This window comes from Balaenoptera ricei, chromosome 8, assembly GCF_028023285.1.
Source record: "Balaenoptera ricei isolate mBalRic1 chromosome 8, mBalRic1.hap2, whole genome shotgun sequence".
Lineage (NCBI taxonomy): Eukaryota > Metazoa > Chordata > Mammalia > Artiodactyla > Balaenopteridae > Balaenoptera > Balaenoptera ricei.
The window spans coordinates 51707829-51733549 of record NC_082646.1 but is presented as its reverse complement, the minus strand read 5'-3'; the positions used below and the strand labels follow the sequence as shown (position 1 = coordinate 51733549).

At 39.1% G+C, this 25721-nt stretch overlaps 1 protein-coding gene across 11 annotated transcripts in view; it reads right to left on the bottom strand.

Moving 5' to 3' along the window:
- DLG2 (discs large MAGUK scaffold protein 2) overlaps nucleotides 1–25721 on the bottom strand; it is a 2071189-nt gene that overhangs the window by 303023 nt on the left and 1742445 nt on the right. For all 11 annotated transcript variants that reach the window (XM_059930672.1, XM_059930680.1, XM_059930673.1 and 8 more), the window contains one exon: nucleotides 7061–7163. In XM_059930672.1, coding sequence (XP_059786655.1) covers nucleotides 7061–7163 — 103 coding nt within the window. The remainder of the gene's footprint in view (nucleotides 1–7060; nucleotides 7164–25721) is intronic.

Genomic DNA, 25721 nt, shown 5'->3' with positions numbered 1-25721 from the left:
ATATATATATTCTTTTTTAAAATAAATTTATTTAAAAAAAAAAGAAGAAATTTACTAGCTGCTCAACTTTAGTAGCTATGACAACTTTTAAGATATTGAACTGCTTTCCTATCTACAGGCTGACTGAGCTTCAGCTCCCCCACCTGTGAAATGAAGAAGCTGGACAAGACGGTATTAAAAGGATTCCTCCAACTCTTAATTTCTATTTCTCAATGATTCTGGTTAAACCACACAGAATGCATCAAGTTAACTAGATTGTTCATTCACTTCTTCTTAAATCATGCAAAAAAATGCAAAGAAAAAGGATGTTATGTTAGTGACAAAACTTTCAAGTAATGGAATTTATGCTTCTATACCACCTGAGGTCAGGGGTCATGTTTTTTATCTAGAATTTAATAACTGAAGGGTTATTCTGATAATACCTTACCCATTCTAACCTTTTCTTTTTGTAGGTAAGAAAACTGAGACTCATAAAGATGAATAACTACCACAAGGTCACACAGCTAGAGTTAGAGTTGGCATTAAAATACTGGTCTCGTCGAAGTCCAGAGTCCTGCACAGTACTTTCCACTCCAGTGCTCATCTTAAATGTTTCCTGATGATGGTGATGCAATTTCCGATCAAGACCCACAGCTGGACCTTATGAATCTTGCCTGGGCATTTAAGATGCAGTTATTTGTACTGAGAAAATATTTCAACATGCCACAGCTGCTCATTCGTATGCATAAATCTATGTAGACCTTGATTTAAATAAAGAAATATAGCTTGCATTGCAAGTAGGCTTCTTGGATGTTGTAAATACTCTCCTTTCTGAGAACTTTCAGAAGGTGTCAATATTCTTCCAAGGTTAAGTTGCATATTAATTTCAAGCTTTCATTGTATCTTTTACCCTATAGAGAAATGCACCATGGTCTCCAGCTCTGGTTTAAGCTCGATAACTTAATTCAGAGTGGTTACTCTGAAGATCAGAGTTTCACTTCATGCTAAAAAGAATATGTACTTTTCCCCCCCTGAATTAGCTACACAATTTAAAAGAAGTAAAAAAGATTATTTAAATTAATTTCTGCTTTAAAATATAGTCAGTTACTCAAAGAAAATTTATAGTGATGGCTGAACGACTTTTTTTGATTCACAGAGCCATCCATTAGGATGGGGTTCAATCTTACTTCATCCCAACTCACTGCTTCTTTAACTCACTTGCAGGAGAGGCCATAATGAAAGAGAATGAAGCCTGAATAGGTTCACTGTGTCACTAGCTGAGGAGTTCTAGCAAGATTTATGAATTAGCTTGATAATCTGTATTTAGAGGGGAGGGATAGGCAAAGTAGAGGTGAGTGACACGTGAACTTCTTAGACCCCCTGCAGCTTGATCTGTTCCTAGTAAAACCACTGAGCTATGACCAACCATTGAGTGACACATGTCAGAAATCAAACCTTGTGATATAGCCTCATGTGACTTTGCCCAGTACTCCAGGTAGAGGGAGTCCCACCCAATAGCGTCAAATGGCAATTTTTGCAGGGTCCCTAAGTATTCTAGAGCAGTGCTTCTCAAACTTTAACGTACATACAAATAACCTGTGGACCTCGACAAAATGCAGATTCTGATTTAGTTAGCCTGGGTTGGGGTTCAAGATTGTGCCTTTCTAACAAGCTCTCAGTTGCTATCCATGCTGCTGGTTCACCAACCACACTTGGCAGACCAAGACTCTAGAATAACACATCTCTTCCCCCAGTTTCCTACATGGCTCATTCCATCACTTCTTTTAGGTCTCTGCTGAAATACCACCTTATTAGCAAGACCTTCCCTACCCACCATATATTTCTCTGTCACTATCACCTTTATTCTTCTTCCTATTTATTTATACTACTTATCACCATTTGACAAATTTTATATTTATTTGAGAGGGGCTCTTTGGTTTGTTGCTTTATCATTTTCCTAGAATGTTGACTGAGGCATAGTAAATGTTCACCAAAAATCTATTAACTGAATGAACATGGCCACTCTGCCACAATTCCATTCCATAAACCAGACCACACTTATGAGTCTCCAGGCAATAATCAACTCTGTCCTTTGGGATTTTCCTTTAGGAACTCAAGTATTCTGTTAAAGAATAAAAGGTGGAGGAAATCAGGCCCCTCCACTGTCTACTCAAGTCCCTGCTTGCTGATGGGGACCAACATTGACTTTCTCCTTCCTACTTGCAGGCCCTTCTGAAGCCCTTGCAATGTCCCCAGCAGTGCCCTGAGTAGCCAGATTAAAGGCCAGGGGATATTGGTGGCTTTCATGGGGACAGCTTGGCAATTAATTGTCTCCATTTTGTGCTCTATCCAACAACTTATATTGTTCATTTGATTCTCCTAGTGAATATCTGATGGTTTGTTATTTCGACCTCAGGCAGTAACCTCACACTAAATATAGGTGCTATTATATTAGTGAGAAGGCAACAAATGCTGTAAAGATTTGTCCCAATCTGACCCAGGGGAATGTTGTGTTAGTCTCTTTTTGACAAATGTATAATTAGGTTGTAATCAATGCCTTTTTAATTCATCAATGATGTTAAAGTTGAGTTACAGAGCTTTAAAAAATGAAATGTGAGACTTTTAATAGTCTTTTCTTTGTTCTATATTACAGAGCAAGAGCTGTGGATTTTCTGCAACGCAGGAGAAAGGGAGTTTACCCATTAGGGTTGCTAAAGGTTTTGTAGCAACAACAGCAAAAAAGGCACCACCTAAAAAGAGCATCAACACCAAATGTCCAATATAGGGATTCATTTACCATTTCTGCATCTAATATCAAAACCCCAGGGCACTCATTCAATATTCACTCAGCAAATATTTCTTCAACATCTACTATTAATATTTGCCAACACACTAAAGATATTATATTGCACTTCTAAAACAAGGGGAGACACATTTGATAACTCTTTAATAAAGCATAGTCAAATTCATATTGAGCACATTAACATGGGAGATAAAATGAGTGGTAGAAGGATCCTTGCCCTCTAGAAGCTTACTTAAGTGGAGGAATGTGCAAATCACGACAAGGGACACACAGGTGTCTAAATATAGGTCTAGGGAGCTCAGAGAAAGAATCAATCAACATTGATTCAGCAGATTAAAGATGACTTTGTAGTGGAATTGGCATCTGAGGGCCTTCAAGATGAGCAGGAATACTACTTGTGGAGAGGGAGAAAAGGGAATTCCAGGCAGAGGGACCCACATAAGCAAAGGCCCAGAAACATGGCAGCTCAAGACGAAGGGCAGGGGCAGGGAGCAGTCCTGTGAAGCAGAGCCACAGTGAAAAAGGATGATGCTGGTGGGTGGTGGTAGGGGGAGGGGGCATGGAGGTTGGCTGGGACCATACTGTGAAAGGCAAGGAGTTTGTGTACAGGCATCTTGGGGTGATATCTTCTAGAATGGTAATTCTGAAAGCAATGAGGAAGATGAGTGGGAGGGGTAAGGAAATGGGTGTATATATATGTGTGTGTGTGTAGCGAAGGTGGGTGGGCATTATGTTTCCTTTTTTCCAAGTAATGTTGGAGTAATTTCACTAATTGAATATAGGTAATTGAAATTTTTACGAGAATTAATTTCTCAAATTGCTTAAGTAGAATTTATTCTGAAGTATCAGATACATGATCCTTTTTTAAAAAAAAGAGAGAAAATAACTTTATTATTTTCTTTCTATTATTAATGTAATACCTGTTAACTTCAAAGTAAGCATGTGACACACATTGGATAAAAAAAGATGGTAAAAATGGATCACAATCACACCATGAGAAAGAAACATTTGTTTGTATGTGACTCTTTAAATTTGGCTTCAATTCTGCCACCTAGAACTAGGCATTGAATAAGACTGATGATGGATAGAGTAATTCAGACAACTGGGGCCAAGTTCATTTTAGGCAGAAGTGAGTATAACAAATTTGGCCTTACCCTGTGCAGTGAAACTTGCCAAGGAAGACACTTATTGTTATATTATGATAATTATAAATTATTTATCATTATTTCAAAAAATGTGCTAAGTACTACAAAAAATACAGTTGGAAATGGTTTTGTATTTTGCAATATACACTTATTTACCACTTGTTTTCTGCTTTGAAGCAAAAATGAAAAAGTGCAAGTAGTAAAAATGAATCCCTTCAACCTTCAATTACTGTCAAGTGGAAAATCAAGTACTGAAGAACGGTAAACTTTTCTTCATTAGTTCAACAACTTTTTAAGAAATACCAGTTATATGTACAACACTGAAGATAAATTTATCAGTGAACAAAACATAGGTTTTGGTGTCTGCACGCTTAGAACTCACAATCTTATGTAGCTTATCAAGATATTCTTTCTCCCTGCTCTCTGGAGTAGAATTCTCACCCATTTTTCAAAGTCTGGTTCCATTTTCCCACTTCCATGAAGTACTCTTGTACTGTTCTGGTTCCTGCAGGTTTATTCCTTCTCTGACATTCCATAATTCTTAGAGATGGTGCCATTATCATACAATTTTGGTTATATGTCATCAGGAACTGATCTCTATTAAATGTATCTAAGTCTCTTTTCCTGAAGGAGATAAAAAGTTCCTTAAAGACAAGGACCTGGGATAGGGGTAAAAGTGGAATTTTCTGAATATCTAGTAATATTGAGCAAGGCATCTAGAATATTCCTGATAAAAGTATTTGAATGTAAGTGAAAAACATTTTTGCAGAAAGCCTGGTTCTTGACCATGTCACAAGAGATGTCAATAAAATTTGTCTTAGCATGGATACCTCACAATACTGGTGCAAATTAAGGGGACTTGGTAAGAATTTCCTAATGGAATCTCATGGTATACTCTTCTTTTCACTTGTTATTTTAAAGGCAAATTGATCATTATTTTTTAACTATGTCATATAATTTACATGTCCCTAAATGATCTAAACAACAATCCAATCAGTTTTCCATTTCAAACAATAGTTAAATTAAGCTATATTAAGCTAAATTAAGTTAAATTAAGAATAGTTAAATTCTCCTCCCTTTGCAAAGGGAGAAGAATGATTGCTTGATGTTGCATTACCACATTTCCAACTGATTTAAAGCCATGACAAATTAGAATGCAGTTAGGCTATTAAAATAGGGAAGTCATTCCGTTGAGTCTGATTTGTACTTTGGCATTTTGAAATACTAAGCTTGTTGTTGTTATTTGCAGGTTTCTTTAGAAGCACTTTAAAAATCAATTTATTTGATTTATAAGACATGCTTTGAACAGGCATCTTGATAAAGTACAGCATAGTATCCAAAGTGAGTATATTGCTTAAAGGAAACAAAGCTGTAAGGACGCTTAAGATGAAGATTTATGCTGATAGAACTAGGACATGCTTGTCCTTTATTGTAACTTTTAAAGCTTGGAATCATTCTGTTCAAGGTTATTTGAATGACTGTCTTCACTATCAAGAGCTTCTAATTGGTGTAGCTATGGTTCTGACCATCTTATCAGTCTCCAGAATTGTTTGAGATGAAATTTTTCAGAAATGGGAAAACAGTCAGCGATATTTATGCTTTGCATCAGATTATGGTGTAGGGCATAGAGTTTGAGACCCAAAGATAACAGCTATCAAAAAAATGGAAGAATCCCATGAACAAGTTCTTACTCTATATGAAGTAGAATTTGTTCATCAAATTGTGTTAACCCAGATCTTTTTCATTTTCTGTTTTACAATGGGTACTTTGGAGCTGTTTATTCCTATTAGAAGACATATCTACTAATTTTTAAGAAGTAGAAAGACTTGTCAAAACTGTCTGGGAAGAAAATGTTTCCTTGGTGCTGTCAACATCCATCTTTGACAAACACAAATCCCCTCTTCCCAGATGGCTCTCTGGCCATATCTGGGCTAGGCCAATAGAAGAAAGCAATTAATACTTTTTTTTTTTTTTGGTATAACTTAATTGCAAATTCTAATTCTAAAGTCAGGCAAAGTGAAAGTGACATACCAAAACACATAATGGCAGAATGTTTTCTTTATTCTCTCGTAAAACATGTGGTTGGCCACCATTAACGGCAAAACCTAAGATGTCACAGGAAAGACACAAACCTCAATCTTCTGAACATCAACAGACCAACTGATGCTAAGAAAGAATCATTTGAAAAGGCCAAAGAAGCTCTTTATGCATGTGGATGCACAAAGGCTCTTCCTTGAAGGTCCCTTGTACTTTCATATTCATCTGTTAAATTCTCCTCTCTGCTAGCCATGTAGACCAAAAACAATTAACTACATTTCTTGAAGACAGAACCATATTCCTCTTTTTTTTTTTTTTTTTGTAAAGTCTAGTCCACAGTGATATACATAACTACATTTCTTTAACAAAAGAGCAATTAATATATATAAATTTGCTAAGAACTCAATTCCACAGTAGGGAACATCCCAACTGTCTCACTGATCCTCATTCTGATCGCAGAAACAGATATTGAAACCAATCAAAAAGCAGGTTTGGCTAATCTAATTTAGAATATCTCACCAAATCTCAATTGGCTAATTCAACTCATGACATCTCACCAAGTCTCAGGGTTTACAGTGATGTATTCCAAGCAAGGGATAGTGTGGCAGAAGAGGCAAAAATAAAATAAAATAAAATAAAATAAAATAAAAATTCCACATCAAGGACATCCAAAAACCACGTTAGTGTTAATAAGAGTAAGTCAATGCCACAAGGAGAGACTATGGTCTACTGATCATGGTCTATTTCTGTAGATGAGATCTCTCCCCCTTGCTTCCTAAATCTTAATTGCTTTTATAGTATCCATTGCTGACCAAAGGTGCATACCAGATAAGAATATAAATGAAATAAAGCTGATGCTACTTGTTATTTGTTTAAATTCATACTTTCAAACAGGCCTTTCTAACTGTTGGATGTTTTCCTTGGAATTAAGAGTAACAAAGCCTCATGTTCTTTGGACATAAACCACAAATTTTTCACCATAGATTGCTTTAAAAAATCTTGTGGATGGTGATTGGTTAATACCGGTGATCAGAAATGCAGGCACCCGTTCACACAGAAACACATCAGAACACTGTAAGTTTGAGTTCTCACTGACCTTCAGGTTGGTATTGTGCTATAATCGTCACCGTCTGTCCAGCCCCCTTTAGTGCTGCAGCAGCCTGTTCATGGGATGCTCCACGAAGGTCAATGCCATTCACCTGAAAGAGAGGAAGCCGGAGAATTTTGGTATTTCATAAGGCATATTATTCTGATAGAGGGAAAAAGTTTCCCAAAACTGAGAGGCTAAGATTATGTTACCTGCCTCAAAACCCTTCATGTCCTACCCAGGCATTTGAGTGTTAACCTATCAAATTTCATGCTCTTGATAACTTTAGTTAGCAGAAACATGAAATTTCACCTCGGACGTTTGTGCCATGGTCTGAATGGGTTGAAAGTTTTGCCTACCCATGTCCAGTAAGATTTTAGTGTGTGCATTTAATATGCTTCTATGAGTTTCCTAGATTTCTGGGTTAGATAGGAGCCTTCAAAATTAGAAGGAAAACAGGATAATAAAGAAAGACACATGTAATGTATGTAGACAAGTATGTGCTGACAGAATAATATATTCATATGAGATTCTGGGGAGACTGTATGGAATGGGGCTGGCTGCCTGCCAAATCCCTCTCTTTGGTCATATGCCTGGTCCTGTCATCCTGAGCTTGGTTAGACAGCCCTGAGCCTTGTTACCAAAATAAATTTGACTGCCCCATTTCTTATGTATAATTCCAGAATGAATTGTGACAAAATGAAATAGAGAATGCCAGGAGTTTATGTTGCTCTTGCTAACTCCCATTTTGGGGCCCTTGCCAAAAGAGAAACAGAGCATCTAAAAATTAAGCACAAAACTCTGCCGAGAGGGAAAAATCACTCTGAAGTCAAATTTAATGAGACGCAAAAGCTAAAATCTTTCTCAAATCAATTCAGTCTAAGCCAACACAATGTAATTACTAAGTGCTTTCCAATGACAGGGTTCTGTGTGTGCCCAGGAGAGGGATGGTGGATGGGGAACAAAGGTGAACAAGACAAGCCCCTAAGAAGCTTTTCAGTTTCAACTGAACACACAGAGTCCAGTTTTCCAAACTACACAGCTGATATCTGAATTCTGTTTCCTTTTACTTCCAGGGAAGATGGCTATGGAACATGAAAAAGAATAAAAGAACTGATCAGCTTATCTACACATAAAATATAGAATCTTATTTCACTTCTCATCAGTCTTCTTTGACAACGATATTGAGTGGTGGATGGGGGTTGCCACTGAGTTTTCCCTGTCAGGCCTGGAACATCTGTAATCTTTAATCCCACAAGCTGGTCCTCTCATAATAACTTTGTTAAAGTCTCCTTATTCACTTTTACTAATTTCATGGCTTTCTATTCTGGTGAAAGCATTGATTGGCTTTCTATGCTTACTGAGAGCTTTGATTACACGGTAACACTGGGAAGTCCACTGAGTGAACCTGGGTCTGGCTGGGCCACTCCTTACTAGCTGAGTGATGGTCATATCACCTCTCTGAGTCTCAACTCTCTCCTGCCTCAGGGAGAAGGGACTGTTAGGCTCTTTGAGTCTAAAACCTCTTTGAACTATAAAATTCCAGATTTAATCCTTATTAAATAACAGTCATTTCAGAGACTGTCTAGGTGTCGATGAGTCAGAAGTATGACTCAGAGAGCCAGAAGAGACAGAAAAGTAATTTGATCTAGGCTCCTGCCTACAGGAAGCTGAATGCACAAACGTCATAGGCCGAATGACCTCTTCTTTTGTCAAACAATTAGACTTAACTTTTTATTAAAAAATAATATATGATCATGGTAATGAATTCTTATGTTTCAGAAAGGTGTAAAAAGAAAAGTAAAAAGTCCCCTCACCACCTTCACTCCCAGAAGTAACCACCATTAGCAGTTTTTAGTGTATGCTTTTTAGAAATCTGCTATATGCAGGTGCAAGCAGGTCGCTTTATCGCGATTTGTTTCTATTTTATATTTTAATATATTATTGACTTTTAATTTAAACAGATAAGATCATATCATATATATAGTTGTATAACTTGTTTTTGTTTAGCTTTTCATTTAACAATCTATTGTGGTCATCATCCAATTCAGCTCATATCATTCAAACGTTTAACAGGAGCCTAGTATCCCATGGTATGGATGTACCAGTATTTTTTCTGTAGGATCCCTTCTGATGAGGTTGAGGCTGTGTCTAGCTTCTTACCATTAAAAATACTTATGGGGACTTCCCTGGTGGCGCAGTGGTTAAGAATCCACCTGCCAATGCAGGGGACACGGGTTCGAGCCCTGGTCCAGGAAGATTCCACATACCACGGAGCAACTAAGCCCATGTGCCACAACTACTGAGGCTGCATGCTGCATCTACTGAAGCCCGCGCGCCTAGAGCCCGTGTTCCGCAACAAGAGAAGCCACCGCGATGAGAAGCCCGCGCACCCCAACAAAGAGTAACCCCCATTCGCCGCAACTAGAGAAAGCCCGTGCACAGCAGCAAAGACCCAATGCAGCCAAAAATAAATAAATAAATAAATTTATTTAAAAAAAAATTCTTATGAAGGTGTTTCTGAAGGATAAATTCCCTGGGAATACACTTCTTAAGTTAAAAAGTATATGCATTATGTTTCTTTTAGTTTGCTATTGTACATTTAAAAAATATTTATTTCCTGAACAAACAGAAACTAATAATGAAGAGAACAAAAACAGGCCATAATCTCATTGCCCAGATAACATATTGATATAAAAAATATAATTAATATACAGTCAGCCCTTTATATCTGAAGGTTCTGCATTGGCAAATTCAGCCAACCTCGGATTGAAAATATTCGAAAAAATTTCCAGGAAGTTCCAAAAAGCACAATTTGAATTTGCTACATACCTGGCAACTATTTACATAGCATTTACATTGTATTAAGTATTATAAGTAATCTAGAGATGATTTAAAGTATATGGAAGGATATGAATAGATTATATGCAAATACTACACCATTTTATATAAGGGACATGAGTATCTGTGGATTTTGATATGTGTGTGTGTGTGTGTGTGTGTGTGTGTGTGTGTGTGTGTTGTCCCTGGGGACAACTGAGGGATAACTGAATGTACATAATGCACATATGTGAAAATTAAAGCCATACAAAAAGGTATAAAAATAAAAGCCTTCCCCTACCTCTAATTATTCTCTCCAAAGGTAACCATGTTAATGGCTTCTTGTATATACTACCAATTATTTCTGTTATGAATATAAGCAGGTTTATAAAATTATAAATAATTTAAAAATTTTACACAAAAAGATAATATTTTAAATATTGCTTTATACTTTGATTTTCTTCCATTTACTAACACATCTTAGAGAGCATTCTTTTTTTATTGAAGTATAGTTGATTTACAATATTATATTAGTTTCAGGTGTATGCCCAGAGATTCAATATTTTCATAGATTATACTCTATTTAAAGTTATTACAAAATAATGGCTATATTTGCCTGTGCTGTACAATATATCCTTGCTGCTTATCTATTTTATACATAGTAGTTTCTTTCTCTTAATCCTGAGAGCATTCTTCAGTCACATATTCTTATACATTATCTTATTCTTTTTAATAGCCATGGAGGGTTCTATTAGTCAATGTAAAGCTATTTTACCAGGGCACAGTTGATGGGCGCTTAGCTTATTTTAGTATTTTGCTATTACAAACAATTTTATAATAAATATCATCTAACAGTAAGTTGTTGGATAAAGGGTATGAGTGTTAAATTTTGGTAGCTAATGCCAAGTTGCTTCCAAAAATGTAGTATTAATTTATACTCCCACAAATAATATGATTGGCTACTTCCTCACACTCTTGTAAAAATTGCTCATACCCTAACATTTGACCTTGGCCATTCTGATAGGTAGACAATTATATTTTTAAATTTTGCATTTCTCCAATTATGAGGTTAAACAGCTTTTTATATGTTTGTTGGATATTTAAATTTGTTTTTATATAAAACGCCTGTTCACTTATTTTGCCTTTTTTTTTTTTTTTTTTGCTTTGGGTAGTTTGCGCTTTTAAAAATTTATCTGCATATTAAGAATATTGGTTCTTCATCTCAGATAACTATTGCAAATATTCTTACTAGTTTGGTATTTGTATTTTTTATTATTGTATTTTAAGTATTTAAACTTTTCCCTTGTATGTTATTTCTTGCCATACAGAAGTTTAAAATGTTTTATATAGTCACATTTTGTTTTCCTTTTTAGCTTTTGAGTTTTGTATTATATATTACCTTCTCTGATACATACTAAACAAATTACCCATGCTTTCTTCTAGTACAACCCTGGTTTAATTTTTAGCCATTTAATCTTTGTTGTACTGGAAAATATTTTGGTGTTTGATGTGAGAACCAGGTGAACACACCCTTTCTTGGACCTTTCCTTTATAGTGTCAGACTTCTACGTCTTTCAATATTTTAACCATCCTCTGAATTTCTCTCAGTTAGTGCACTAAGGGGCCATGAAAAAGTGGGAAGGAACAAAAGATTTGGAGTCAGAGAGAACTAGATTTGAACCCTGAGTCCACCAGTTATACCTAAGTAACTTGGGAAAGTCATTTAACTTCTTCAAACCTCAGCTTCCTTACCTGTAAAATGGGTATAATATCTACCTGCCTATCAGGGCTGTTGCATGAAATAGATGAGACAATAACTGTAAAGCCCTTAACACAGAGCCTGGCGCAAAGAGGCATTCAGGAAATGATATCTATTATGCTGTGAGTATTTCTTCAAAGAGTTGTGATCATAAGTGATGAAATAAAATCTAATGGAAATGAACGAATACTGAATATAATGTATGGGTTACTTCATGGTTTTCTTTTCTTCCTTTTTTTTTTTTTTTTTCTTTTTTAGGAACAATTTCAGCACTGGAAGAGCTGTTCATCCAGTGCTTACACATTAGAGATGGTTTCCATAGGGGAATGGACCTGCCCAAAGTAATATCAGAGTTAGCACAGGGTCAGCACCAGCCCAGAGTTTCTTTTGCCCAGCCCAGGCTTCTTTCCACTGTAGCAGATGCGCCCTATTATGTGTGTTTGTTTTCCACTGGGCCAGTATTAATCAAATCTTGCTCATCTTGGACCTAATTCTACATGGGTCTCCACATTTGATGCTGCGGTTATCCTGAACAATACTACATTGCCCGTGGCCCTGTTGATTTTCCTCCAGGTTTTAGCAAACATGCTTTCCTCCAGTCTTTCAAACTTTTCAAGGTCACTTTGATTCTTATTTCTATCTCTGAGGTTTGAGTTTTTATCAGTAATCTTTGCTCAAATAACATTTCAGAGGCATTCAAAAACAGTTTACATTATTAATATGACATTTTAAAATACCAAGTATGATACAGCCTCACATATTTATTATTTCTATTTTTCTACTTGAGCTTTAATTTTCTCTTCTTAAAGCATGGACTGGGAGATTGGACGCCATTCGTTACTGTTGAGATTAACAATGATAATCATTGGTAACAGTATGAGGCATGCTCATATATATAGGAGATTTTTATACATTATCTTGTTTAATTCTCAGGAGGCTGGGATTATTTTTCTGACTTTACAAATAGGAAAACAGAGCTCAGAACTTCCCTGGTGGCACAGGGAATCTGCCTGCCAATGCAGGGGACACGGGTTCTATCCCTGGGCTGGGAAGATCCCACATGCCACGGAGCAATTAAGCCTGTGTGCCACAACTAGTGAGCCTGCGCTCTAGAGCCCGTGAGCCACAACTACTGAGCCCACAAGCCACAACTACTGAAGCCCGCCCGCCTAGAGCCCGTGCTCTGCAACAAGAGAAGCCACCGCAATGAGAAGCCCGTGCACTGCAATGAAGAGTAGCCCCCGCTCGCCGCAACTAGAGAGAGCCCGCATGCAGCAACAAAGACCCAACGCAGCCAAAAATAAAAATAAATAATAAAAAAGAAAGGTATCATTATAAAAAAAAAGAAAAGAAAACAGAGCTCAGAGACAATCACTAACTTGTTCAAAGTTAAGTAGTTGGAAGAGGTTAAGGATTTGAAACAGTCTAACTAAAACTCTTGAGCTCTTAACTACCAATTCCCACTGTTCTCCCTTTAATAACCTATCCAGTTCTGAGGAGAAACTTGACTTTCAAGCTCCCTGAGACTGCAGCACACAATTGGGTGCAGCTGGTCCACTCCACCACAGCCCAAACAACCTGGTTTAGACATTATGGCCCAGCCTATGTTGATCAGATGGTATAGGGCTGAAGCGAAAGGCTTTGAGTAGGCTAGAAAATTCCATCTATTGCTATCTCCTTATATATACAACTGTCATTAGATCGTAGAAAAATTTAAATTCTATTTGTTATAACATCCTTTTCGCAACCATGTTGCTGATAGATAGAAATTTAGCACTTCTAGTTGATTCAAGCAGTTGTAGGGTTTTTTCAGATGCTAATGTGAAGGTGAATGGTGGAGCATGTCCAGAGTCAACACTTTTTCTTTTTGTTTTTAAAAGATGAGAACTATTTGCTATTTCAGTCACTAGGGCCCCTGGCCTGGGGCTCCAGGGAGTCCCTGAATAAATGATTCAATGTTCTCCAGAAATATTTGACTATTTCTTAGTATTATAGAAAGGATGCTATCACAATCAGAATTTCAGAAATGGAGAGAGCCTTTGTGACTCTCTTCAACTCCCGATGTATGATGTATACCCTTAAGCTGATTCAACCACATTATTCTCCCACCATGTTGACCTTTTTCATTTCTCTGATTCAGGCATTTCTGCATCTCTGCACATGCTATTTTCTCTACCTAGAACATAATTTTTCATCTCTTCCTCACCTGGAAAACTTCTCCTAGTCCTCAAAGATTCAGTCTGTAGAGCTTTTGATTTCTCCATCAAATCTGAATAGAAACTTGCTGGGTATTCTTGGTTGTAGGCTTTTCCCTTTCATCACTTTAAATATATCATGCTACTCCCTTCTGACCTGCAGAGTTTCTGCTGAAAAATCAGCTGATAACATTATGGGGATTCCCTTGTATGTTATTTGTTGCTTTTCCCTTGTTGCTTTTAGTATTCTCTCTTTTATCTTTAATATTTGTCATTTTGATTACAGTGTGTCTTGGTGCGTTCGTCTTTGGGTTAATCCTGTATGGGACATTCTGTGCTTCCTGGACTTGGGTCACTGTTTCCTTTCCCAGGTTAGGGAGGTTTTCAGCTGTTATCTCTTCAGATATTTTCTCAGGCACTTTCTCTGTCTCTTCTCCTTTTGGGACCTCTGTAATGTGAATATTAGTGTACTTGATGTTGTCCCAGAGGTCTCTTCAACTGTCTTCATTTCTTTTCATTCCTTTTTCTTTTTTTTTCTTCTGTTCAGTGGCCATGATTTCCACTACTCTGTCTTCCGGCTCACTGATCCATTCTTCTGAATCATTTAGTCTACTATTGATTCCTTCTAGTATATTTTTCATTTCAGTTATTGTATTCTTCATTTCTCTTTGGTTGTTCCTTGTATTTTCTAACTCTTTGTTAAAAACTAACTTCTTGCTCTGTGCAACCATTCTCCTCCCTAGTTCTTTGATCATCTTGATTGCCTATCTCCACTTCAGTTCGTTCTTCTGGGGTTTTATCTTGTCCTTCCGTCTGGAATATTCCTCTGTTGCCTCATTTTATCTAAGTTGCTGTTGGTATTTTTATGTCTGTGGTAGGTTGGAGAAGTGGCCCTCTGTAGGAGGCGTCCTATGTGTCCTAGAAGTGCACTCCCCTCTTGTCACCCAAGCTATATGCTCTAGCCCTAAGAGGGCTGCACGGGTCCTTCTGTTGCAGCAGGCTATGTGGGTGGTCCGGTAGGTCTGCTGCTGGCTGCTGTTTAGTGGGGCCTGGTCACAAGGTGGCTGGTTGCAGAAACCTAGGGGGCCTTGGGCCTAGTGCTGGCTCACTGGTGGTGGAGTCAGGGTCCTGAAGACTCTGGGGCTGTTGCCCACCCACTGGCGGGTGAAGCCAGGTCCTGGGGTTAGCGCTGGACTGCTGGCAGGCAGAGCTGGTTCCTGGAGTCTGGCTACAGGGCCCAGGGATCCCCAAACTCGTTTAAGATCATTGGTTGAGGGGGGCTGGTTCCTGACACAGTTGGGTATGGGGTCCAGGTGTCTGGGAGGTTGCGTTGGCCTGCTAGTGGGCAGGGCCAGGGCCCAGCTGGACCCAAGGTAGGATCTGGCCTGCATTGTGAGGTGGTGGTTTTCCGGCTTCTGGTGTCTGCCCCCGGGTGGGTCTAGAGGCTTGCGCAGGCTTCACGGCAGGAAGGGCCGGCGCCTGCTCACTGGGGGTTGGAGCTGGGTCTTGACTCTCTGGTGGGCGTGGCTGTGTCTAGAGGCACGTCCGGAGGCAACTGTGGACTCTTTGAGTCTTTACGCAGCCTGTCTGCGCATGGGTGGGGCTGTGAACCGCTCAGATAAGTTGTTTGGCCTGAGGCGTCCCAGCACCTTCCCCAGCAGGCTGTTGGGCGGGGCTAGATCTTGGGCTAACGAGGTAGTGGGAGGGTCCCACCTGGCGCCGCCAGCGGGAGAACGCGCTCCCAAATATGGCTGTCTTGGAGCTCGGCAGCCGCCCCGCTGATTCTCCGGGAGACTCTCCAAGACCAGCAGGTAGGTCTGACCCAAGTTCCTATCAAGTGACTGCTTTTGCCCTTGTTCCTGGCGCGTGGGAGATTTTGTGTGCGCCCTTTGAGAGTGAAGTCTCTATTTCCCCCAGTTCTATGGGGCTCCTGCAATTAAGCCCCGCTGGTCTTCAAAGCCAAATGCTCTGGGAGCTTACCTTCCTGGTGCCAGACCCTTGAGCTGGGCAGCCTGACGTGGGGCTCAGAACTCTCACTCCTGTGGGAGAGCAACTGCAATATAATTATTTTCCAGTTTTTGGGTTGCCTACCCCGGGGGGTAGGGGATTTGATTTTATCACCAGTCGTCGCCCCCACCCCACCCCCCGCCCCCGCTCCTACCCGTCTCGTTGTGGTTTCTGCATATCTGTAGGTGTAGAAGGTCTTTTCTGGTAGGTTTCAGTCTTTCTCACTGATGGTTGTTCTGCAGATAGCTGTGACTTTGGTGTGCTCATGAAAGGAGGTGAGCTTGGGGACTTTTCTACTCCATCCCCTTGGCCGCTCTCCTCTAGAGGTTGCGTCTGAATGGACTTGTGGGATGTGCTTATTTATGAGCTCCTAAAGATAGGAGCTTGTTTTATTGGAGCTTGAGTCTCTAGCCTAGTGCCTGGTAGATTGTAGGTGTGTAATAACTGAAGAGGGGAGTGACTGAATAAGTTAAGTGAGTGAGTGAATAATCTCACTACATTATCCCAGGCAAATGGTCATCCAAGCTGATTTGACACTGGCTTCACCTGTTGAAGAACTCACTGTCTTTCAGGAAAATCCACTTGGGGTCAGCTCTAGTGATCAAAAAAAAAGTTCTTTGTGTGGAATCTAAATAATCTTCCTGGTACTTTCCACCTCCTGGTTCTAGTTCTGCCCTCTGAGGGCTGACAGAATATTTTTTCTTTTCTATGACTGCTTCTTTTCTATGGTCCTCTATCTAACATTTGAAGATGGTTTTCCCTTTTCTAGGTTAAACGACCTCATTCCCTTCCCCTTCCCTCCCTATCATTCTCACCAAGTGACCATTTGTTTCTATTTGCATACCTCCAGTGACAGGGAACTCTCTCCTTTTCTAGTCTGTTTCATTTTGGGATGGCTCTTATGAGTGTTATTTCTAGCATCTTATTATTTAATGCCTCATCAGAGACTCAGCTGAGTGCATGTGAGGTCAGTTATAGCAAAATGGAAGCTCTCACACTATTATTCTTTAATACGCACCTGGTGTGGTATCTAGAGCTAAATACAGCGCTGACAAAAAAAATCCATTTCTTTAAAATATCCATTTTTGTCATTTCCTTTTCCAACTTAAGGGAAGGAGTGAACTAGAGTGACACATAGCCATTGTCAATCAGTTTACTGTTCAGTGGAGGGCAGTGACAGGTAAACACACGATTAAGCACCTAGTGGTTAAGTGCTATGACAGGATAAGGTCAGAGTGCTCTGAGACCCAAAGGAAGGGCCCCTACTAGGTATGAGGAGGTATCAGAAGGTTTTCTGGAGGAAGGATCATCAGAAATGAGATCTGAATGAGTCATCCAGGTGAGGATGGGTGCAGGGTGTCCACGCAGGGCTGTGGAAAGAGGGGTGGGCAGAGGAGTAGCAAGAGTATTCCAGGCAGAGAGGGAGGCAGATATGAAGGTCTGGAGGTGAGAGGGGGTCTGGCACACGTGAAGAAAAGAAAGTAGTTGTTAGTTACTAAAGGGCAGAGAGGGGAGAAAGGAGAGTGGGAAAGAGATGAGAGGTGAGGCAGGAGAAATGAAGGTGATGATGATGATAATGATGAAGATGATGGTAGTGGTGATAACTCACATGTACATATTTACTCTGTGGCAGGCACTGTTCTAAGCATTTCCTACATATCAATCATATCAATTTCCTTAACCCTCACAACAGCTCTATGAGGTAGGAACACATACATGCCCATTTTATAGAGAACACTGGGGCAAAGGCAGATTCAATACTTGTCCAAGGTTCCACTGCTAGTATATTGGCAAAGCCAGGAATTAAACCCAGGCAATCTGGTTTAAGGGTCAGCATTCCTAACCATGACATATTAAGTGAATTTACAGTTTATCTTCACTGAAATGGGGAGCCATTCCTCAGCTTTGAATTGAGGAATATTGTTTCACCATCACTCCTGTACCCCAGGAGTGCTTACAGCTAGAGAGAATACAGATAATATGCAAGAGGCATGTGCTATTGCCAGCCCCACTAACAGCCTCCCAAGTTGCATCGATCCCTGTGGAGATGCTTCTCAGAAGGCAGCACCACTGCTCATGGTTGCTGAAGTTTTCCATCCCAGCTCATGCCATCCACCTGCTCTGAAAACTGTCATGGGACGAACACTGGGTTTAGACTTGAGAAGGCCACAATTCAAATCTTGGTCCCATGATTTACCAACTCTATGACCTTGGGTAAGTTACTTAACCCCTTTGAGCTTCAGTCTCCTCATTATGCAACTAAGATAGTAACCCTTATTTTGCTGGGTTGCTGTAAGGATGATTAAGATAATGCAAATAAAGTACTCAACAGAACACCTGGCACGTTGGGTAGGTACATATCCATTATCTATTAAATGAGGACTTCCAAATGGCTTTTATCAGCAATAATAAAACCAAAGGATAGATTTGGTATAAGATTGTCTTGGATTAAGAGTAGCTAAGAACTACACATTTAACTGAATTGTTAATTGTGAAAAAAATACAAAGGGCTGACCCAGTGGGAAAGGGCTAGATAATTGGCACCAGATTTCAATTAAAATTAGTCAGATGCAGAACACTGGGGACTGTTTCAAGCAAATTATTTCACAGTTGGGGGTCTTGCTGGTATGTAGCAGGGGGCAGCTGGGAAGAAACTGGGGCAGAATCCAAACAATTTCTACTTTATTTAGAGAGAATAGGGATAGTAAAATGACCAGGTATATTACCAGTGAATTAAATCAATGTAGAAGGCTCCATCTTTTCTCAAGAGGGAAAAAAAAAATCTATTTTTTAATTTCCTGAAGTGATGTGATATAGTGAGATGGAAATTTGGGTTCTGTTGCTAACTCTGTCACTAACTTAACTCAGGCCAGCTAATGAGCTGCTGAAGAAAATAGAAGGTGCTGGACCCCACCATTTCTAGGGTCCCTGGTAATTCAAAATTCAGTGATTTCCATGGCTTAAAAATAACATCTCAAAGTATTTTACAGTTAGTAAACTGTTTTCCCACCTCACTTTTTTTTAACTGAACAAGGTGAGATATAAACAAACGAATGTAATAAAAGCATTTACATGTATTGTGATCTTTATCACATATTGTGAAGGAAGCAAGGAAACTATAAATATCCCATTCAATCTTGAATTGTGAGCAGGCTGGCGTGGCTGGCATGGAGCATGAGAGAGAGAAGGGAAAAATGGTGCCAGCAGAATGCCTCTTTGAGTTTAAGAAGTTTTGTCAATAAGTGGCGGGGGGAGGGTTTTACAAAGGCATTTAACGCAGTTTGATTTGTGTTTGGGGAAGGATAACTATGGCAACAGTGAAAAGTTGGAGTTGGAGAACTAAGTAATCAAAAATAGGATAACAAGATGGGAGACTACTGCAATATTAAACATAGTAGATGATGAAGGCCTGAATTAGAAAAATAAGAATGGAATTGCGGGTGGGAAATAAGTGTAGACTTGAGAGAGGACACAGAGGGAGGTTCTATACAGCTATTCTTCTCAAATACTTCTGGGAACCAAATAGAGTTTAAATAGTATCTATAGTGTTGAGTGGATGAGAAATGGGAGATGAGAAGGTGGTTAGGGGGGGTGATGATACCATTAATCAAAATGGGAACACAGGGTGGAAAGTGGGTCTGGACGAGAGGATAGTGCATTTTGTTTTAGACGTGTAGAGTTTGCTGTGTCTATTGGGCATCTACAGTTTTACAGGCAGTTGGGAAATATCGATCTGAAGCTTAGAGAAATAGTTAATTTTGCTCTCTTTTTTTATTTTTTGGCCACGCGGTGCAGCATGCGGGATCCTTTTTCCCTGACCAGGGACTGAACCTCGCCCCCTTGCCCCCTCGCCCCCTGGACCACCAGGGAAGTCCCGAGAAATAGTTAATTTTAATAATCATTTTATTCTTGGTATTCCTAAGGTCAATACCCTGATCTGACTAGACCCAAATATAGAAAAGGCTTGCTGTACAAAATGTGGCTAATAAGAGTACCCACTTCACAGAGTTGGTATAGGATAGATTAGTTAATACATATAAAATACTTACGGCAGTGTCTGGTATATAGTAAGGACATATAATTATTAACTATTACTGACCCCTTCCCCTGACACTCACAAAGTAAGAGGATGACCTGGACTAGTGTAAAATTGTATCAATAAAGACTTAGCAGGCCAAGGAGAAGTGCTAAGATTATAGGCATTGAAAGAGGAAAGCACAGTCCTAGGAGTTAGAAGACCCGAGTGTTTGTCCCATCCTGCTGTTAGCTTATTTCACTTTGGGAAGTCCCTTTTCCTCGCTGGGACTCAGCTTCTTCATCTAGAAAGAGAGCCTCACGCTAAAAATCTGAGGTCCCTTCTAGTGATTAATAAACAAATATATTCTATGCTTAATATGTATTTTGTTGACAGCTTGAGAAAAACATTCATTCAGCATTAAACTTTTCAAACACCCTCCAGCATGTCCCAGAGTGAATGAACTATACATTGTATTTGAAGTGGAAATTTCTAGTTAAGTCCCCTTCTCCTCCTGGAGGCTGTTGCACTTGGTTTCGAGTGAAAACATTTCTGACAGTTGTTGCATAAAAGCTCAGGACCAGAAACCTCCTGGAGCAGAGGCAAAATGAAAAACTGATATTGGATATTTACATGTCTTAGCAGTTAAAATTAACATCCTTTTAAATTTGGCTTGCTGATGCAAAAGTAAGCATATATTAAAAAAAAGAAAAAGAAACCTTTAAAGATGTTTTGGTTTACCAGGACATCTGTAGAGGACTGATCATTTTGGAGTCTTTAACTGAAAATGATAAGGTGTAATTTGGGCCATCCAAACCCAACTTACTACAGGCCAAAACACAGTAAATAACTTTTAGGATTCATGTGTTTTGAGTAACAAAGTAACTATCTTTATACGAATATGTAAGCAAAAATAGTTGAAACCTTATATTATATATGGTATTAGTATCTCCAGCTCTGACTTCTCCCTTAAGCCTAGACTTATAAATCTGTTTGCTTACCTGATATCTCCAGTTGAATGTCCAAGATTTTTCAAACTCATCAGGCTCAAAATCAAACTCTTAATTTTTTCCTCAAAACCTGTTTCTGGGGAGTTTTTCCACTTTCAGTAAATAGTAATACCACCATCCAGCACTCAAACCACTCAACCAAGAACCTACACGTCAATCAACCTTAATTCTCTTTCCCTCCCACCTCCTGCATATAATCCATCAGCATGTCTGTTTCTAGCTCCAAGCAGTATTTCAATTTCACTCACTTTTCTCTAACTCCACCCCTATCCCCCTTGGCCAAGCCACCATTTCTCCTGGGGATACTGCAGTAGTCTCTTGACTGGACTCCCTGCTCTCACTCTGGCTCCCCCATTCTTCTCTATCCATTTTCAACCCAACAGACAAAATGATCTTTTCAAAAGTTATTTTAGATCATGCCTCTCTCCTGCTAATTTTTTTCCATTGGCTTCTTGCTGTACTTTGAATAAAATCCAAACGCCTAGCCATGGCTTCCACCCATCCCTCTGATTCCATCTCATTCCACTCTTTGCCTTCTTCTCTGCCCTACAGGCACAAGGACCTTCATTCTGCTTCACTTAAAGCCAGTTCCCTCCAGCCTTCGGGCCCATGTATATCCTCTGTCTTTCTGACTGTAGTGCTTTTCCCTAGCTTTTGTCACATTTGATCCCTCATTTTCACAATTCTCAGCTTAAAGCCCAATTCCTCTGAGAGCTCTTTGCTGACTACCCCATTTAAAGTAGGCTTCCAGCCTATCTTTAACATCCTGTTTTAATTTCTTATAGAACTTAGGCCCCCCTGATATTTTCCTCGTTTATCATCTCACCCACTCTACGAAAAGCTTCCAGTGAGTAGGGACTTGGTCTCTTTTACATCCATACCTCTAATACCTGGAGCACTACATAGATACCTAATGATGTTTCTTGAATTAATAAATGATTATAACTATTAGAACACATCGATTTTATTTAAATCATTAAACTTTATTTGACAACCATTTATTACCTAATTATTATGAGCTGGGTTATAATCAGAGTCCTCTTCAGAAGGAATTTGTCATCTAGGGGGAGAATGGATGATTAAACTGGACTCACTGAATCAGAATCTTTGAGAGTGAGACCCAAGAATTTTTATTTAAAAAAAAGCTGTGTCTACCTAGAGGGGTGGGATAGGGAGGGTGGGAGGGAGACACAAGAGGGAGGAGATATGGGGATATATATATATAAATATATAATATATTTATATATAAATATAAATATAGAAATATATATATATACATATATATATATATGTATAGCTGATTCACTTTGTTATAAAGCAGAAACTAACACACCATTGTAAAGCAATTATACTCCAATAAAGATGTTAAAAAAAAAAAAGCTGTCTAATGACAGATGATCAGTCAGATGTGGGCACCTCTCATGGAAATGTAGGTCTTTGTTCTCCTATGCACTCTTGCTGGCCCTTCATTCATGCTAAATTTGATTTCTATCTCCAGTTGTGCTGTGACTGCTGATTTACAAACTCTCTGGCCCTTTGGGGTTCTATCACCAACTAGGGCTTGGCAGAATGGCTCGGGAACTTCCTTTAAGATATACTTTGGAAAGGAACACGTGAACATGAGAACAGTGACCCACCCATACAACCCACGACTGACCCATTCTCTTCATTCCAGGGCTCTGTCCACCATACTGCACTTTATGCACAGGTCTCTGTCGATACCCGTGTCTCTCAGAACCGTGTTGGGCTGTAGGTATCACGGTGGAGGTGTCTTTGAAGCCCGCACCCCCTGTCTCAATGCCCTTGAAAACATTGTTGCTGAAGAATCACTCACCTCCACATCACTCAAGTGCCAAAAGTGCTCAGGCAAAGGGTCAAACTGTGGGGCGCGAGGCTAAATTCTTGCCCTCAAGATCTGCTTCTCACCTCACCCTCTAAGCTCTCTGTTCTGGGATAGATGTGTGTGTGATTACAGACTGACAGATTCCCTTAGGTTGGGGTCAGATTTGAAGCTGAGGTCTTTCTCTGATGAATGGTGGTAATAAAAGCAGCCTTCTGCATTTGCTCAGCATATCCTCCCCTTTGAAATCAGTGCACTGATTGCAAGTATTCAATTACTTAAAAAAAACTTAGTTTTCTGGGTTTCTTTTTTTTCTTTATTGGGATATAGTTGCTTTACAATGTTGTGTTAGTTTCTGCTGTACAGTGAAGTGAATCAGCTATATGTATACCTATATCCCCTCCCTCTTGGACCTCCTCCCACCCATCCCACCCATCTAGGTCACTGTAGAGCACCAAGCTGAGCTCCTTGTGCTATATAGCAAGTTCCCACTAGCTATCTGTTTTACACATGGTAGTGTATATATGTCAGTCCCAATCTCCCAGTTCATCCCACCTTCCCTTCCCCGACTCCCCAAGTCCACACATCCGTTCTCTATGTCTGCGTCTCTATTCCTGCCCTGCAAATAGGTTTATCTGTACCATTTTCTAGATTCCACGTGTATGCATTAATATACGATATTTGTTTTTCTCTTTCTGACTTCACTCTGTATGACAGACTCCAGGTCCATCCACATCTCTACAAATGACCCAATTTCGTTCCTTTTTATGGCTGAGTAATATTCCATTGTATATATGTATGACATCTTTCTCCATTCATCTGCTGATGGACATTTAGCTTACTTCCATGTCCTGGCTATTTTAAATAGTGCAGCAATGAACATTGGGGTGCATGTATCTTTTTGAATTATGATTTTCTCAGGGTATATGCCCAGTGGTGGGATTGCTGGGTCATATGGTAGTTCTATTTTTAGTTTTTTAAGGTAGAATCTGAATAATTTTTAAGTGAACACGTATTGTAAGAACAATTTTAAAGTTATTGAAAAAGTTTTAACTATTGAATTTGAGGTTTGTGTTACTTTGACAAAAAAAAGAGCTACTAAGGAAGATTAAAAATATAGTAATGTTTATAGGAAAACCGAGTAAATTTGAATAATCAAATTTTCAAACATTATATAAATCCATTCGGTATTTACTGAGTATCTTCATTGTACTAAGTTTTGGGGATGCATTGGGGGGAAAAGCAATGCTTCTGCCCTCAGTGACCTAGAATCTGCCAGAAATTCTCAACTGGGTATGGAAATGTGGGGAAGAGTTAGGTATTTTTTGTTCTTAAAATGTCAGAGTTTGGGATCAGCATTGGCGTTAATCATGCAAGGCTCAGGCATGTTAAGTCCTGCAAACTCTGGCACAGTCATACACAGTGAAAAACTGTCTTTCCAAAAATGCAATAGCACCTGCAATAAGAAATACTGGATCAACACCATTTTTCATATAAATATGCTAATTCCAAATGAACCTTAATGAGATTATAGGGTTTGTGAAAGAGGTTCTTGGTCTCCCCACTCCCCGCTCTGTCGACCTCATTAATAAGCATTAAAATCAGTTTTAAAGGAAGGAAAAAACTGTCTCCAGAGACACCCCTGGATCAAATGGTCCATTTCTAAAGCATCTGAAAGACTTGAGTAGGAATAAGGTGCTAATGGAATTATCTTGGTCAAAATCCATTAACACAAAACTCAAACTCTGGCTGCTGCAGGCAGGAATCCCCTGATGTTTGTTTCACTATAGCTCCTCAGGATAATGATATTCTTTTGTGTTTGGGCTTGTGTGTATCTTGGCATCTGACTGTTGTCCATAATTACATCTTAGCGTTTATCTTACCTATTTCTCACCTAAAAATAAGCTCATCATGTCACTGTCTAAAAGCTCCCAGAAACAGTTTTTCTGAGTTCAAGCAAACTGTATCAAGGACTCTTAAATCTTCTCTTTCCAATTGTTTCACCAGCCAAATCAAAAGGAGGAGATCTGCACAGACAAAAATGTTGAAAATTGAACTGTATTTACCACTTTCATTGAGAAATGATATTTATTAATCTATTTTCCCTTCAAAATATCTTTTACTTTTGTTCTTTCTTTTCTAATTTACTGCCTTAGTCCTAAGTCTTGATCTAGACTGTTGCAGCAAACTCCCTCCCAACTATTTGTTTTGAAAAATTCAAACTACAGAAAAATTGAAAGAACAGAACAATGAAACTCCATATTTTCATCCAGATTTAACAGGTGCTAATATTTTGGCATGTTTACTCTCTCTCTCTCCCTCCTTCTCTCTCTCTTTCTCTGCCTACCTGTCTGTCTCTTTCGATTGATATCTATCTATCTATCTATCTGTCTGTCTGTCTGGCTCAGAAGAGAGAAGAGACACACACATAAACACACACACCTTTTTTTCTGAACCATTTGAAACATGTGGCAGACATCAGGTCGCTTCCAACCTAACATACAGCAAAACAACTCCTCAATGTAAAGATATTTGCTATATAACCACATTACCATTGTTACACCTAAGAAAGCTAATGATAATTCTATATGATGCAATATACTGTACCTATTCAAATTTCCTTAACTGTCCTCAAAACGTCTTCTATAGATTTTTTTCTCTTCAATTGAAGATCAAAGCAATGTTTTCTTCCTTCCTTCCTTCCTTCCTTTCTTTCTTTCTTTCTCTTTCTCTCTCTCTTTTTCTTCTTTCTCTTTTTCTTCTCTCTCTTTCTTTTTCTTTCTCTCTTCTTCCCTCCCTCTCTTTCTTCCTTTTTTCTTCTTTTCTTTCTACCTTCCTTCCCTTCCTCCCTTCCTCCCTCGCTTCCTCCTTTCCTTCCTTTTCTTTTTTCTTTCTTTTTTTTTGAGTTCAGGCCAGATGCTTATAGACTGTTCCACATTCTAGATTTGTCTAATTGTTTCTTCTTGATCAGAATCAGGTCAAATATTTTGTCACAAAATCTTGTGAGTAATATTGTCTACTTCT